Source organism: Ceratotherium simum, chromosome 33 (genome assembly GCF_057802395.1).
Source record: "Ceratotherium simum simum isolate JZ-2026a chromosome 33, ASM5780239v1, whole genome shotgun sequence".
Lineage (NCBI taxonomy): Eukaryota > Metazoa > Chordata > Mammalia > Perissodactyla > Rhinocerotidae > Ceratotherium > Ceratotherium simum.
Genome location: NC_141932.1, coordinates 25,091,211 through 25,109,561, shown reverse-complemented (window position 1 = coordinate 25,109,561; position 18,351 = coordinate 25,091,211). Strand labels below are relative to the sequence as shown.

The 18,351-nt window shown below is 40.6% G+C and overlaps 1 protein-coding gene across 3 annotated transcripts in view; it reads right to left on the bottom strand.

Annotated features, from left to right (window-relative positions):
• The window catches only part of LSM14A (LSM14A mRNA processing body assembly factor), a 53,851-nt gene extending 35,837 nt beyond the window's left edge, over positions 1-18,014 (bottom strand). For 2 of the 3 annotated variants that reach the window (XM_087422123.1, XM_004439704.3), the window contains exon 1: positions 17,751-18,013. In XM_087422123.1, the coding sequence (XP_087278249.1) occupies positions 17,751-17,871 (121 nt within the window). In that variant the 5' untranslated portion in view covers positions 17,872-18,013. Of the gene's footprint in view, positions 1-17,750 lie in introns of all 3 variants that reach the window. The other variant, XM_087422124.1, reaches the window with a different exon arrangement.
• Positions 18,015-18,351: the final 337 nt, after the last annotated feature.

The following is an 18,351-nucleotide window of genomic DNA, read 5'->3' as shown; positions in this document are numbered from 1 at the left end:
ATTTTATCCTCAGATTGCAAGAGTGGTTCAAAATAAAAGAAAAAAATTTAAGGTAATACACCACATTAATAGACTGAAGGGGCAGAAACCTCAGACGATCATCAGAATAGATGCAGAAACACTGACAAAATTGAACACCCTTTCACGATAAAAACACTTGGCAAACTAGGAACGGAAGAGAACTTCTTTAACATGATAGAAGGCATATATGAAAAACCCACAGCTAACATATTCAATGGTGAAAGACTGAAAGCTTTCCCTTAGGATTGGAAACAAGACAAGGATGTCCACTTTTACTACTATTCAACAATGTACTAGAAGTCCTAACCAGCACAATTAGGCAAGAAAAAGAAATAAAAGGCATGCAAATTGGAGAGGAAGAAGTAAAACTATCTCTTTTTGCAGATGACACAATTCCTTATATAGAAAATCCCATAGAATCCATAAAAAAAACAAAACTACTAGAGCTAATAAATGAATTCAGTAAAGTTACAGCTAAAACATCAACACACAAAAATCAGCTGTGTTTCGAGGCTGGCACGGTGGTGTAGTGGTTAAGTCTGTGCGTTCCACTTCAGCAGCCCGGGGTTCGCTGGTTCGGATCCTGGGCGCGGACCTACTCACTGCTCATCAAGCCATGCTGAGGCGGCACCCCACAGAGAAGAGCTACAACTCTACAACTACGATATACAACTATGTACTGAGGCTTTGGGAAGAAAAAAGAGGAAGAGTCACAACAGATGTTAGTGCAGGGCCTATCTTCCTCAAAAAAAAAAAAAAATTGAAAGGCTCATCAAGTGATGAGGAGGATGGATTAGGAAAAAAAAAAAAAAATCGGAGGCCAGCCTGGTGGCACAGCGGTTAAGCATGCGCACTCTGCTTCGGTGGCCCAGGGTTCGTAGGTTCGGATCCTGGGTGCTCACTGACGCACCGCTTGTCAAAGCCATGCTGTGGCGCGTCCCATATAAAGTATAGGAAGATGGGCACGCATGTAAGCCCAAGGCCAACCTTCCTCAGCAAAAAAAAGAGGAGGATTAGCATCGGATGTTAGCTCAGGACTTATCTTCCTCACACACACACACAAAATCAGCTGTGTTTCTACATACCAACAATGATCAATCCAAAAAGGAAATTAAAAAATAATTCCTCTTACAACAGCATCCAAAAGAATAGACTATCTGAGAATAAATTTCACCAAGGAGGTGAAAGACTTGTACACTGACAGTTACAAAACAGTGCTGAAAGAAATTACAGAGGACCTAAATAAACAAAAAGTCATCCAATATTCATAGATTGGAAGACTTAAGATTACAATGCTCCCCAAATTGATCTACAGGTTCAGTGCAATCCCTATCAAAATTACAATGGCCTTGTTTTCCAGAAATGAAAAGCCAATCCTCAAATTCATATGGAACTTCAAGAGAACCCAAATAGTCAAGAGAATCTTGAAAAAGCTGAAGGACTCACACTTCCCAATTGCAAAATTTACTACAAAGCTCTAGTAGCCAAAACAGTGTGGTACCGGCATAAGCACAGACATATAGATTTATGCAACAAAATGGAGAGTCCAGAAATAAACCAAAACATCTACGACCAACTGATTTTAGACAAGGGTCCAAGACCATTCAATGAGTAAAGAATAGTCTCTTCAAAAAATTGTTCTGGGACAACTGGATAACTACATACAAAAGAATGAGGTTGGAACCCTACCTTACTCCATATACAAAAATGAACTCAAAGTGGGTGTGATACTATGATATAATAAGAAATATATGTTTTGGTCTTTGTTTCCAGCTTCTGGGCAGAGCTCCTAAAACCTCTGTAATTTCCTAAGACATAAAGGTACTAAGAGCATCTTTTGTTCTAATATTTGGTTTTTTACTCTGATTCCTGACACAGAGTTCCTAAATCTCTTGGAACTTCCTGGGTGATAAGAGTATCTTTTGTTCTAATGAGGAGACTCTTGGTGGGCTCCTGGATAGCTTCAGGAAAGGGGCTGGTCACCAGAAAGACTAAGCCACGATTAGAAGCTTGCAACTTTCAGCCTCACCCACTATCCTCTGGGGTGGGGAGAGGGACTGGAGATTGAGCTGATAACTGATCATGCCTATGTGATTAAGCCTCCATAAAAATCCCTGAATGACAGGGTTTGGAGACCTTTTGGGTTGGTGAACATGTGCAGGTGTGGGAGGGTGATGTGCCCAGAGAAGGCACGGAAGCTCTGCACTCCTCTTCCCACATATCTCGCCCTATGCATTTCTTCCATCTGGCTGTTTCTGAGTTGTGTATCCATTTATAATAAACCAGTAATCTAATAAGTAAACTATTTCCCCGAGTTCTGTGAGCCATTCTAGCAAATCATCAAACAAAGGAGGGGGTCATGGGAATTTCCAATTTATAGCCAGTTGGTCAGAAGTACATACAGGTCACAACCTGGGACTTGAGACTGGTGTATGAAGTGTGTGTGTGTGTGAAGGGGCAGTCCTGTGGGACCGATCCCTTAACCTTTGGGATATGACACTAACTTCAGATAGTGGCAGAATTGAATTAAATTGCAGGACACCCAATTGGTGTCCAGGGAGTTGAAGAACTGATTGACTGAAGTGGGAAAAAAACTCCACACATTTGGGTTGCCAGAAGTATTGAGAGTAAATTGATGAGTAGAGGAGAAACACAGAGTTTTTCTTTTAGTGAGTCAACAACCTAAGTATAAGAGCCAAAACTATAAAATCATTAAGAGAAAAGGCAGGAGTAAATCTTTATGACCTGGAATTTGAAAACGGATCCTTAGATTTGACACTAAAAGCACAAGCAACAAAAGAGAAAACAGATAAAATGAACTTCATAAAAATTAAAACCTATGGATCAAAGAACAATATCAAGAATATTAAAAGACAAGCTCTGGAATGGGAGAAATATTTGCAAATATATAACCCTCAAATATAAGGATTTAATATGTAGAATGTATAAAGAACTCTTAACAACAACAAGACAAACAACCCAATTAAAAATGGACAAACACTTGACGAGACACTTCTCAAAAAAAGATATACAAATAGTCAACAAGCTCAGGAAAAGATGCTTAATATCATTAGTCATTATGAAAATGCAAATCAAAACCATCATGAAATACCACTGCACACTCCTAGGATGGTTTTAATACTAAAAACAGAAAATAATAAATATTGGTGAGGATGTGGAGAAATAGGAATCCTTGCACATTGCTGGTGGAAATGTAAAATGGTGCAGCTGCTGTGGAAAACACCTTGGTGGTTCCTCAAAAAATTAAACACAGAATTACCATATGACTCAGCAATTTCACTCATAAGTGTGAAAACCTATGTCCACACAGAAACTTGTATACAAATGTTTAAAGCAGTATTATTCATAACAGCCAAAAAGTGGAAACAACCCAAATGCCCATCAACAGATGAATGGATAAATGTTTTTTATATTTACATACCTATACACACACACGAATATTATTCAGCCATGAAAAGGAACGAAATGCTGATACATGTTAGAGCCAGAATGAAGCTCCAAAGCATTACGCTAAGTGAAAAAAGCCAGACAAAAACATCACATTGTACGATCCCTTTTATATGATATATCCAGAATAGGAATAGCCATAGCAACAGAAAGCAAATTAGTGGTTCCCAGGGGAAGGGGCAAATGAGGAGAGATTACTTAATGGGTAGGGGTTTTCTTCTAAGGTGATGAAAAGGTCTGAAAATAAGGAGAGGCAGTATTTGCACAACACTGTGACCAGACTAAATACCACTGAATCATACACTTTATAATGGTTAATTGCATGTTATATGAATTTCACCTCAATAAAACACACACACACTCCTACAAATATAGCCTCGAAGAGAATACACAAAATGATAACAATAGTCTGGTTAGAATGTTGAAACTATGGGTAGTTGTCCTCTATATTCTAAACTTAATCATGTTGCTACATTGCTTTAATGAGTATTCTAGTTTTTCTTATTCCTCAAATTAGAAAAGCCCACGGGCCGGCCCCGTGGCTTAGCGGTTAAGTGTGCGCGCTCCGCTACTGGCGGCCCGGGTTCGGATCCTGGGCGCGCAGCGACGCACTGCTTCTCCGGCCATGCTGAGGCCGCGTCCCACATGCAGCAACTAGAAGGAAGTGCAGCTATGACATACAACTATCTACTGGGGCTTTGGGGGGAAAAATAAATAAATAAAATTATTAAAAAAAAAAAAAAGAGGGCCGGCCTGGTGGCTTGGCGGTTGGGTGCACGCGCTCCGCTGCTGGCGGCCCGGGGTTCGGATCCCGGGCGTGCACCGACGCACCGCTTCTCTGGCTATGCTGAGGCCGTGTCCCACATACAGCAACTAGAAGGATGTGCAGCTATGACATACAACTATCTGCTGGGGCTTTGGGGGAAAAAATAAATAAATAAAATCTTTAAAAAAAAAAAAAAAAAAGAAAGAAAAGCCCAAGTTTTACACCAATGGTTAATAAAAGAGAGTGGGAAACAGAGAAAGTAATCTCTCTCTATTAGTCTTAAATAATATAATCAATTCCCTATTTCTGGATACAAACAATAGCACAGATTTATTAATAGAAATGCATCCCATGATTGTCTTTTTTTTTTTTTAATAGTTAAGAGTCAGAGTTCTGGCCAAAAATCATTTACCTAAAAACATTTCTATGTCTAGATCAAGGCAAGTTCAAACATCATACTAGTGCCAAACTTGGGTACCAGTGTATTAATTAATACCTGTACATATAGTCATAGTGCATGGCTAGAAGGAAGAACTGTAGTGACCAACTTCCCAATATAATATCTCCATTATAAAATACCAGGGGCCGGCCCCGTGGCTTGGCGGTTAAGTGCGCGCGCTCAGCTACTGGTGGCCCGGGTTCAGATCCCGGGCACGCACCAATGCACCGCTTCTCCGGCCATGCTGAGGCGGCATCTCACATACAGCAACTAGAAGGATGTGCAACTATGACATACAACTATCTACGGGGCTTTGGGGGAAAAAAAAAAAAGGAGGAGGATTGGCAACAGACGTCAGCTCAGAGCCGGTCTTCCTCAGCAAAAAGAGGAGGATTAGCATGGATGTTGGCTCAGGGCTGATCTTCCTCATAAAAAAAAACAAAAAAAACCCAAACCTTTCTAAGTTTAAATATGATAATCATATACATACTTAAGTATAGTTAGTACCCCTAAAATGACATCATTAATATTTTCCAAAAGCCTAAATTTTTTGACACAAACTAAAAATTATAAATTAGGCTCTAATATCGATTGACAAGAAAAACAAGTCTGTTGAATACTACAGTGTGAGAGCAATAAACAAAAGGTTGAATTATTCAAGAAATGCCCAAAAGTAAGTTAGGAAACTAAGGCTGAGTTCAAATGGAAATCTAGAATAAGATTTATGATGTAAAAAGACTTATGATGTTAAAGTTAAGTCATTATACAATAAACCTACTTAGAATAAAATGGGAGAATGACTATTTACAGCCAAAAGTAAGAAATAACAACTGGACATCAACAGGATGGGAAACCAGAAAAAACAACATATTTAAAGAACAACATACATGCAAAAGCATCAAAGTAGGGGGAAAAAAGTGGTTAAAAGTTGCATTTGGTATTTTTCTTCTCTTTTTAATACATATCCATTAGTATAGTCCTTGTTGCACATCCAGTATCATACACTAACCCTTGCTGAAACCATCTGAGAGACTGCATATTCGGAAGAAGCTGTTATATATGGGTTTAATACAAGGTTAATTACTTAAATACTAAAAGAGCATCATATTTAAAGCTCTCTCTTCCACAATGTCCCTTGCACAGACCCTGATGGCCGGATGGCAGTAAGCAGGCTCTGGATCTTTTACTTGGGAAGGGAGCTTTAAAAAATAAGATTCCACAGGCCTGCTCTTTAAACCACATCACAGCCTGCCTCCACAAACCTCCCCTTTCTGCCCACCTGCACTCTTCTCTTTGGCTCCTTCTTCCCCCTTACCCACACTAATTTCTTTCTGTTAGGGAATATTACCGCACTGAGTGAAACATCTCTCCACAGCCTCTATCTTCTCTTCCTGTACCCACTAAAGCCTTCTGTCCCCTCAAAGAGACATTACTACTGACCTTCTCTCTGCAATATTCTCTATTTCTTCAGTGCTTATCACATGCCAATCACTGGTGACCCCAAGATAAAAAACCACCTCCAGAGTCCACAACCCAGATGACTTTCCTCTCACCTTTTCAAAATATTCTTAAAACCAACTCCTTACCACTTAACTCTAATCGTTAAAGTAACCTGTTTGACTAAAATAAGACCCAAAGCCATCTTATTCTTTTCATTAATATATTTTATTGTCTTCACTCATTTTCTTCCCTCTGCCTTAGTCTTGGGGGAAGTAGTGCAGTCTTGGGGGAAGTAAGACCTTTACCTTTCTTTTAACCCAAAGTCACTGCCCACAATTATAAGTTTGAGATCTTGCTCAGTTAAGTTAATTAACTCCTCTCATTTGCAACTTCACTTGCTCCCTCCACGCAGGATTCTTCCCCTTGGATTACTAATATATGCAGATTTACTCAGATATATCTTTCCTCGACCATGAGAATTTCAGACCTATTGTAAGGCAATAATGACTAGTTAGAAAAAGAATTAGGGAGAGTGGCCTGAAGAGAGAATTGTAAAACCAAAAAAGCAATCTGAAAATTTAGATGGTGATGCAATGACAACAACAGTAATAATGCAAAACACATTTACATGGACCTCTCTGAAATTGTAGATACGAGAGATCCTGAAACACTTCTATAAAGCACAGGATGGCAAAAGAAAATTGATCTACACTCATTATTACTAATCTGAGAGAATAAAATATCCTCAATGTTGTCTTCATTTATCACAGTCTTTTCCTACTAAATATCAAGTTGTTAAACTATACATTTCCTGACCAAAGAAAAATTTTCAGAAATAATAACCCTTCATGTGATCAACAAATAATTAATTTGCCATGTACACGGGACACAAGGGGGACAAGATGCTGATGGTAAGTAGTGAAACCTAATAAGAAAAGCCTGATAAGCACAAAAAGAAAACGGAAGGTAAAATGAGAACACAGAAGGTAAACCTAACACTTCCTGACTAGGAGAATCAGGGAAGGCTTTGTAGGAGTGATGATGCTCAAGTAGAATCTAGAAGAATAAACTTGATTGCCTCCTGATCCATTCCCAATTCTGGTTGACAGGAACCACTATATGTATCATCACTCAAATTCTCCCTGTTCCTTATCCAGTCAATTTTTTAAAGGCCAATCCATTCTCCTATTTCTCATGTATCTGTTCCTTCCTCTCTATTTTACTAGTTTAGGCCTGTATTTCCTCTTTCCCAAACTCTTAAAATATTCCAACTGACCTCACCATTGTCAGCATCTCCTCTCACCCCCAGTCAATTTTTGCACAATGCTGTCAGCATAAACTTCCTAAAGCTGGACTCTGACATGTCACTTTATTGGCTAAAAACTTTCAATGGTTCCCTATAGCCCACCAAGAAAACCCAGACTTGTTAGCCTACCATTCAAACAAAAAACTGAATAAATTAAGATAAATTTAGCAGTGGAAGCAAAATAAAAAGGGGGGGGGGCTGAATCTGTTATTTGACACATTTTCATTCGTACTTGAGCCTTCCAGAGCTGTTAGTTCTTGTCTTTCCTTTGTGACTTCTTTCTCAATCTGTTGCATTGTTCATTTCTCCAGCCATGTGAGGAGCAGGGGAAGAGCATCCAATTCAAGGGAATCTTGTAAAAAGCCCCCAAATCTGAAGGAACTTGACTGACCTGAAGACCTAAATGACAGCTAGTGTGGTCCCACGTTAAGTGAATTGCAAGGCGTTGCAGGCCAGGATAAGAGTTTTGGACTCTGCAGTGGTCTGTCTGTTTGCTTCCCTGATAGACTGCAAACTCCCTGTAGCCTGAGCCCAGGCACTTCTTCCTAGATGTCCTCTTCATGTGGCTAATTGTGACTTATGTGTCAGGGCCTAGCTTAGATGTTGTGTCCTCAAGAACCTTGTCTGTATTGCTCTCTTTTGATTCCTAGCACCTAGCACAGTGTCTAGCATGTAGTCATAGTCGTGCTCAGTAATTCTCTTAAACGAACAGCTTATTTAATAATAAGCATCAGGCAGATGCAAGCTTCCCCTATGCCCCATTTGCCCCATGCTCTCTTTAGTGTGGTAGGTACCTCTGCTCTCAACTGCACCTAGGTTTCTCCAGAACCTCTATTTTACCTTCTCCAGAGAACACCAGGGTTGGAGAGGAGTAGCTATCCAATTGTGTGAAAATGGGATTTGTAAATCTGACCACAGTTGAAATAAATTTTGAGTTAATCTTCCAGTTTTTAGCTCCATCTTCACCCCTAACTACTTCATAGTCTTCTAGTTTCCACTGCACCTGATGATGCCAATTTTTGAGGCTTTTAGGAGTTTGGGTGCAGATCAGTTACTTCTTAGCTTTACCCACCGCCCCTACTTAGACTGCAGCTTTCTCAATTCTGCTAAGAAGTCATTTAAATTCATCCATTTGCTTTTCAGCTTCCAAAACTGTGTTGCTGTTGTCTCCTTTCCAAATCTACTTGGTTCTTTATGGGTTTATGTCTTTTTTTAAAAAGCCCCTCTCATGTAGTTTTAGTATGATTTATCAACAGGAAGGAAAAGTAAATGCATGTCCAATTTGCAGTCTAAATTTAATCTTGACTCTTTAAGCTGCTTTCAGTTGGGCATTGTTCCTTGTGGTTGGTTTTATATTTTAATCTCCCAAACAACAAAACCAAGAGACAGATATAAAAACATGATATAAGACCAAAAAAAAAAAAAAAGATAAATGCATCCAATAGGAATTAAAAAACAAAACAAAAAAGCAGGGGTGGGGAAGAACAGAGACAAAACAGAAACTAATCTGAGAGACAGAGTAAATTTACTAGGTTAAAGAGACTTGAATCTTCAGATTTACAAGGTCCACAGAGAACCACTAAAGAAAAAAACACAGTAGTGTGGTAACATTTCTGAACTCCAAGAATAACAGCTTCCAGAGAGAAAAGTGACTGAGAATCAGACTGGCATCAGCAACACCAGAATGTTAGAAGATAACAAATCAATAACTTCAAAGTTCTACAGAAAAAAGCTCCTGAATTTGGAGCAATATAGCCAACCAATCGATCAAGTAATCAGATGCACTCAAGCAATATTGGGGGGAAAAGAACCAAGAGATCAACAGTGTAAACAAGAAACAGGAACCCCTCTGAATAGACTGGTAAGAGATAATGGACAGAGTAGAGCAGTAGAGGTGGTAAGAGATCAAATTCTGGATATATTTTGAAAGTAAAGCTGATAGGTAGGCTTAGCAGCAAAGTGCTCGCGCTCAGCTACTGGCAGCCCGGGTTCGGATCCCGGGCGCGCACCGACGCACCGCTTCTCCGGCCATGCTGAGGCCGCGTCCCACATACAGCAACTAGAAGGACGTGCAACTATGACATACAACTATGTACTGGGGCTTTGGGGGGGGCGGGCAATAGATGTTAGCTCAGGGCTGATCTTCCTCACACACACACAAAAAAGAAATACATATGAGGTGTGAGAGGAACTGAGGAATTAATGATGACTCAAAGGTGTTTGGTCTTACCAACTAAAATGAAGAGTTGTCATTAGATTAGACGGAGAAGGCGTGGAGAAAGAAGTCTGGGACATGCTGAATGGGAGATGCCTAGTAGACACCCCTCTAGGTCGAGATGTTAAGGAGGCAGTTGGATATGCAAGTTAGGAGTTCACAGGAGAGGTCCAGGCTGGCGAGAGGAGTCAGTAAGGTATAAACAGTATTTGAAGCCATGAACTGGATGAAATCATCAAGAGAAGAGGGCAGATGATAAAATAAATAAGTAAATAATTAAAAAAAAGAGAGAGAACTAAGCCCTAGAGCTCTCCAACATTTGGAGGGTTAGGAGTTGAAGAAACAACAAAGGAGACTGAGATGCAACCAGTGAGGTATGAGAGAAAACCAGGATAATGTCAAGCGCAGTGTTTGAAGAACAGACCAATTGTGCCATACATTCCTGATCAGTCAAGCAGACTGAGGATAAGAACCAACCACTAGATTTAACAACATGGAAGTCTTTGGTAACCTTGATAAGAACAGTTTCTTATCTGTGGGATTAAAAACCTAAATAAAGTGGGTTCAAAAAAACGACACAAAGGGCTGGCCCCGTGGCCTAGTGGTTAAAGTTCAGTGTGCTCTGCTTCAGCGGCCCAAGTTTTGGGTTCGGATCCTGGGCACAGACCTACACCACTCATCAGCCATGCTGTGCCAGCGACCCACATACAAAATAAGAGGGAGACTGGCACAGATGTTAGCTCAGGGCGAATCTTCCTCAGCAAAAAAAAAAAAAAAAAAAAAACCAAAACCAAAACAACACCAAGTCATGTAGACAACTCTTTCAAGAAGTTTTAGTGTAAAGGGAAGGATAGAAATGTGGCAGTAGATAGAAAAGAGGAAATGCAGTTAAGAGTTGTAGTGCTTTTGTTGTTGATGTTTTTAAGATGGGTGAAATAACAGCATATCTGTAAGTAGACAAGAAGGATCTAGTAGAGAAGGAAAAACTGAACACAGAGGAGAGAGAGTAGAGAATTGCTGGAGCTGTCCTTGAATCACCAAAAGGGGATGAAATCTACTACACAAGTGGAAAGGTGGTCTGAGAGAGCAGAAGAGCAGTTTATCTATATTGACCAGAGAAAGGGTAGAGGTTTGGGGCACAGATGGAGGTAATTGGGTACATGTGGGATGACTTGATCAAAAATTCTCTTCTGTTTGCTATTCTTTCCTTAATTAAATAGGAAGCAAGGTTCACAGGCTGAAAGCGAAGATGGGGGGGAGGGGTTGGAGGTCTGAGGAAAACAAGGAATGGAACAGTCACGAAGAAGAATGAAATGAATGGACTATGGAAAAATAGTATGACTACTGGGAGTAACTATGACTGCTGGGGTTAGTGAATATAAATTTAAAGTGAAACTGGTCAGCATGTCTGTGTTGATAGAATCAGGGATGTGGTTTCTCCAAGCTTGTGCAAGAAAGCAGGAGAGGAAGGTGGGTTGAGAGAGAGTATATGCTGGTACTGACTGTAACAACTGCTCATAGAATTTAAGCAGGATAAAGGGGGAAGTAAAGTTATGAGGGGAGTGTGGGACAATGAAAGGTAGTAAGATCAACAGGGTGTGGACTATGGTAGGCCTCAATGACTGACAGAGTTGGGGTACTAGAGAGACTGAGCACCTGGACAGAGATAAAGATGGTGACTGGAAATAACAATCAGATAGCTACTCTCTTTTAAGCATCTACAATAAACTAGTTTTGATACTGCCTCTTTTAATTCTCAGAATAACTCTGAAAGATGGGCATTAATATCCTTATTTACAAGACAAAGTTAAAGCTAAGGTTAAATAACTTGTCCAAGGTCAAAGAGCTACTAAGTATTCCAACTGGCCTTTTGGGTCACATTTTTTTCCAGAAACAAACATCCCACAAAACTAGAATAAGATCTTTGTGAATAAAATATTTTACAGCCTAACTCACACTTTATCCATTAAAAAATTTACTTCAATGATATTCAGTTTTTAAAATGACTAACTGAAGTATTATTTTAAAGCATGATAGAGAAAATAAAAGGTAAGTTGTTCTCGTAGAGGGCATCTTCTACTATAAATAAATTCAAGTAATAAATTCAAGTTAAAACACCTGAAGTTACTGCTAGTATTACTTTGGCACTGAGTTAAATACAAAACTCTTGCTATGTGTCATGCACAGATAAGATTTCTTTACTCTTCCTATTACCTTTCTTCTACTATTATTTTCTTCAGGCTTGATGTTGTTTTCTCTACTTCTGATTCAGAAAGTCATGGCTTATCTTACTCCACTGGAAAATGCACAGGTAGTTTTTGGCACCTGACTTCAGACTCCCAGAATTATCAAAGATTTCTGTGGACTACACAGCAACAATAAATTGTTTCCAAGGCTCCAAGTTCTGGCAACCTCACAAAATAGGGCAACCAAAAGAAAGCGCAGCTTAAAGTTTCACTAGGTCTTTGATGTTCTAGATAGCGAGTCTGTGAACTGCTAGATTTAGATCCCCAACTCATGCGAGAATGCATGAAACCAATAAAGCACTTCACAGGTATTTCATCCATCATACAAAGCTCTCCCACTCTCTCACTGGACTTTATGACTATGTGGCTAATCAACAATCAAGAAGTAGGTAAGCTACGCCAATGTGCAAGACTTAGCAGATGATTAAGGAAATAATCCATTATCAATTTACCTGCTTTTATATTCCTCCACCAAACCCTTGATTTTAAGGACAAATCATTTAAAAAGCAGCTGGCTTATATAATCATTCTTCACAAAGTCTCTTTTCCTAACGCAATAGCATCCTGGTTTTCATTTGAGTGATGCATTATCTGGGTGCAGCTAATTAAATATGTTAGATAAGAATTTCACTCATTTTCATCCGCTTTATTTATTATTATTTTTTTTAATTTTATTTATTTATTCTTTTTCCCCCAAAGCCCCAGTAGATAGTTGTACATCATAGTTGCACATCCTTCTAGTTGCTGTATGTGGGACGCGGCCTCAGCATGGCCAGAGAAACGGTGCGTCGATGCGCTCCCGGGATCCAAACCCGGGCCGCCAGCAGCAGAGCGCGCGCACTTAACCACTAAGCCACGGGGCCAGCCCCATCCACTTTATTTAAACAGTGTTAAAATCTCTCTATATATAATGCTTAGAGGAAATGTGTACTTCCTCCAACTTTGAAATTCCCATAATTAGAAATTTTTATTAACTACGGGTATCCTTTCATTTATTCAAATATTAACTGAGGGCCTGCTATGTGCCATGCACTGTTCTAAGCACTGAGGACAGAGCAACGAATGAGACAAAAACCCAGCCTTTACGGAGCTTCCATTCTGTGGGGAATCTCCTGGTATCTAGGATCTAGTATGTGCTTGGGCATCACACTCAGATACAGGAGCGAATATAACTGGAAATTTTCCACAAACGATTCATTCATGTCACCACTTTGCAATTCCCTCAAACATCCTGACATGATTCTTCCCTTAAACTTTAAATGAAAATTATAATTGCGCTTGAGTCATAACGTAAAACTCTCTCTCCCCAACAATGTCAATTTTGTCGTAAAATTTTATCCTCTTGTATTCCTAGACTCCAAAAATCTCTTACTGTTGGAGGGGGGCAACAGATCTTACGTATTTTAATTTTAAAGAGAAATACACCTGTGAACACGGAAAAATATTATTTGGAGATGTCCCCAAAAGACTTCTACAAGATTAATAAACTAAAATGCTAAATTATTTCCATTTACTCATTCATTAAATAAACATTCATTCATCCCAGGAGCTCAGACTCTGGGGGGGGGGGCGACAAAGGTGAAGACAGACAGTAAACACATGCAAATAAGCAAAGAAGATTATGCGTAGGCCACGATAAGTGCTGGGAAGAAAATAAACTCAGAGCTGTGACAAAGGCTACCAGAAACAAACTACAACCCAGATTATCTATTAACATACTTAAAAGACTGACATCCAAGTCTAAGACTTCTTGACATTCATTTATAAGATTCTGGGTATCAAAGCACATTAAATTTACCTCAATTTCACTTTTACAGAACTAGAGCTAGTCTGTGAAATCTCTAGCAGAACCTCTGGGTTTGGGCTTTTGATCATATATAGTGTGACCATACAATTTATTATCTAGTAAACTGGAACATTTTCAAGTGAGAAAAGGGATGTTTTAATAATTATGCCTGAACAACAAGTACAAACAAGGACTTTCCACCACAGCAAACCAGGCCATATGGTCACCCTAGTGGTACACAACATCAAATGTAACTAGTCCAAAATTTCAAGAGTATTTTTTTATAGTTCCAGATGGATTTAAGTTATAAGTAACATCCAAGTAAAGGATCTAAATTATAATCTAGACCATATCAACCAAGTGAATACCTCACTAAATTTAAAGATTTAAATACCTCACACCATATTCAAAATCAATTTCAGTGCATTATAGACCTAAATATGAAAAGGCAAAACAAACAAGTTTTGAAAAGATAATCAAAGTATCTCCATGATCTTGGGGAAGGGAAAAATTCCTTAAAAAAAAAGAAACAAAACACTAGCAATAAAGGAAAAGAGTGATAAACACGTCTACATTAAAATGAAGAACTTCTGTTCACCAAAAGAAACCATTCGATGGGAAAAGATATTTGCAACTGATACATCCCAGCAAAGGATTCATATTTAGAATATCGAACTCTAGAAGAAGACAAACATTTCAATAGAAAAATGGGCAAAAGACTTCAAAGGCACTTCATGAAAGATAAATCCAAATGACCAGGGTATGAAAAGGTGTTCATCTCATTAGTAATCAGGCAGATTAAAACCAGGTCTAACTACATACCCACCAGACTGGATAGAATTAAGATATCTGATACTAAGTATCATCGTTGGTGAGGGATGGTGAACAACTAGAACTCTCACAGATCAATAATTGAAATAACAGGGGCCTGCCCGTGGCTTAGCTGTTAAGTGCGCACGCTCTGCTGCTGGCGGCCCGGGTTTGGATCCCAGCATGCACCGACACACCACTTCTCCTGCCATGCTGAGGCCACGTCCCACATACAGCAACTAGAAGGATGTGCAACTATGACATATAACTATCTACTGGGGCTTTGGGGGAAAAAAAAAGGAGGAGGACTGGCAATAGATGTTAGCTCAGAGCCAGTCTTCCTCAGCAAAAAAGAGGAGGATTAGCACGGATATTAGCTCAGGGCTGATCTTCCTCACACACACACACAGAAAAATAACAATAATTGAAATAACAACTGGTAAACAACTACTTTGGAAAACTGTTTGGCTTTACCTAATAAAGATACATGTTCCCCACTATCCTGCAATTCAAAGTATATACCCTCAAGAAAATTACATAAACATGCCTCAATGCACTCCAACATAAATGTTCATAAAGACATTGTTCACAATAGCCAAAAACTGTAAACAATTGAAACATCAACTGTAGAATATCCAAGACAACTGCAGAATAGATAAACTTGTGTTGTATTCATGATGGAATACTATGCCACAACAAAAGCCAAAATAAAATACATACAAGATGATTCCATTTAAATGAAGTTCAAAAATGGACAAAACTAAACTCTATTATTTAGGGATGTAAACTTAAGTGACAAAACTATACATGTCAGAATAACGTTTATATATCTAGCTTAAGAGGGTAGTAGTCGTGAAGGGAAGATGCAGGGGGTGGGAGGCTTCTGGGATGCTGGCCATGTCTGTCTTGCCCCAGGTGGTAGTTACAAGGATCTCTGTTTAAAAATATTTCATTTTTATCTATGTATCTTTTCAACATATGTGGTTACATTTCACAACAAAAAATGGAAAAAACTCTCCCCAGAGGGGGGAAATAATTAACATCCTAAAGAGAATTCCAAGAATGTTACTCAAAGAGATTAACTCAGTCCATAGTTTAAAAAGAGTAACAGGGATCTCTAAATCCAAATACATACTGTATTCTAAATATACTGTATTTTAAAGTCCACGAATAAACTTCTGGCTTTCATCTGTTAGACTGCCACTCTTCATCCAAATTTTGAAAAAGGTAGAATTTCAGATACCAAATTACTCAAAAAGTCATGTAAATTCTAAAATTTTACGACCAAATGCCCCATTTCTAACTTTGAAATTGAAATAAGTGCCCAGCGTTGATTAGACAGTTATAAAATAGGTTTAGATTAAATACTGATAAGTAGAATAATATCAAGATCTAATAAATCCAGTTTTTGCAAATACAATTAAATTCCCAAACCTGTTACACATTAAATAACTCATATTGCTTAAGAAAAGGCATATATTATGTAAGTGGGATTAAATATCAAAGCCATTAAGTACACACATAAATTCAATGATTAAAAAAATCTTTTCATTGGTGTACTCACATATTTATCAAGTTGTGATACAAGAAACAAATTATGTTTGGCCTATGAATTTAACTATTACAGACTAATAATATCTTTATTGGCTCCAGAAGCTGTTGAAAAGACAATTTTTTAAAAATGTGGGTCATTAATAAATATAGACGTTTTTAGGTTCTCGCATAAGAGAGTATCTTCATACTTTTTTTAAAAAAAGACTGAAGTTAATACATTAGAAATCTTAAAAGCGTATGTATTTTTTTCTTTGTGAGGAGTACAGGTAGCACAACCAACTCACTGATAAATCGCTAAGCTGGCAAGACACCTTAAAATTCAGATTAGGAAAAACAATACTTGTTAAAAAGTGGTTAAACCACTTTAACGAGAAATACTGTTTTCAACCTGTATATGGCTCTCACCAAAAACTTTAGAGAGCCTTTTTCATAATTCCATAAAGCCATAAAAACTAAAACATTATACAGTTAAATATCTATCTGGGGGAAAAAAAGGAAAGGCAACTAAGATAAAATAATTTAAGAATTCCTACCCTGGTATAAGATTTGTCCCAACACGAGTGCTATTAAAATGGATCTACCAGAGCACCCAAAAAATGTCACTGAATACTTGTTTGATACTGTGAAATGACTCTCCTATCAGTTAAAGATTAAAACTGTTTCTACAGATTTAGAAAATTTTCTTCCTCTCCCTGGACCTCTGTCCCTACCATGCTGTTCATTCCATAACTCTACCAGATGTGCTGGGGAGAGTACCCCAGTTATCTTGCTTCCCTCTCCTAAGTATTCCAAACTTGCGAGATTTCTTTTAAGATGAGGAGCTGAAATTTATTTTCTTCCTGGTTTCCTGGCGGAGCGAAGGCTCACCACGTGTGAACGGAAACAAAACCTACAAACTGTGGCGATGCTAAAGACTATGGGTAGGACAGCCTCGTCCTCAACACCCACAACTCCCCGTTACAGGGCGCCTCCAAGGGGGGTCGGTCAGCGCCCACTGACCACTCAGGTCTGCCTGCTGCACAAGGGTCCTGGATCAAGCTTGAACCCTCCTCTCCACCGGTTTTCCAGAAACAGGGTGGACACGAGCGCAGCAAGCATTTTTAAAGAGATGGTTGCACAACAGGCTTTGAGAAGGATTCCGGTTTAACAGGTAAACACCACGTAGGAGACCAGCGGGATGGAATCTGCTCGACGGTACCAATGGCATTTCGAGAGCGTCAGCGTCGCAGAGCAAACCCAAAGTTTTGGCACATTACTCACAGTTCACCTGAGGAATATCGCCACGAACTGAAATCAAGTACGGGAGAAAATGGGTGCCGCAGAATCAACAAATCAGCACTGAACTCAAGCTGGGCGGAAAAATTCTTTGAATACTAAGGCTTTGTTTCGTGGGAAGACGACGGAACCACCGAATTTCGGAGTTGGAAGACACGGCTCTCCGTGTTCTCCGGACCCTCCTCGGACTTCGGGGCCGCCCCGCCCGCCCCGCTCTCGGTCCTGTCGTCCCCAGATTGAGGGCGCGGATCTTCGAAGGGGAAGCCAGGCAGCCCGGGGAGGCCGCGGCCCGGCCCGCGACGCCGGGCCCGGAGGGAGGGGAAGGGAGCGGCCTCCGGGAGGATGGAGGGGGCAGGGAGGGGGCGAGGAGGCCGCGGGCCGAGAGCGCGGCCCGGCCCCCGCCCCCGAGCCCACCCTGACGTACCTTTGGCGAGGGCTACGGTGGAGTTCTCGGTGTCGATGGTGTAGAGGATGCCCTCGTAGCGGATCTCCGCCTTGGAGATAAGGCTGATCTTGCTGCCGATGTAAGGGGTGCCCCCGCTCATGGCGCCGCCGCCGCCGCTCCGGGCCGCTCGCAGAGAGGCAGATCCCACGCCGCTGTCGCTGCTCCGCACGTCTGCTCGCTCCGTCGGCGCCTACAGCAGCCGCCTCAGACCCAACATGGCGGCGGCGCCGGCTCCGCTACCCTCCCCCAGCCTCCCGCCCTCAAGCCGCGGCGCGGCGGCGGCGGCGGCTGCAGCGGCTGCGGCGGCGCGGGGTATGCTGGGCCGGCGAGGCCGCGCTCTCGCGAGACCTGGCCGCCAGCGGGCAGTTCGGCGCTCGTCCGCGGTCCTGCTACCGGCAGCGCGGTGTGGCCTGGTCCAGCGCAGCTCTGCTCGCGCGGCCTGAGGGGAGATGTGCTTCGTGGCGTCAGGACGCCGTGGCCTGGAGTGGAGGCGAGCACGGCCCTCTTGATCTCAGCTGCGGCCTCCGCCGTTTCCAGACTCCTTGTATCTTGTCCTGAGCCCTGTGTCTTTGTAAATGCG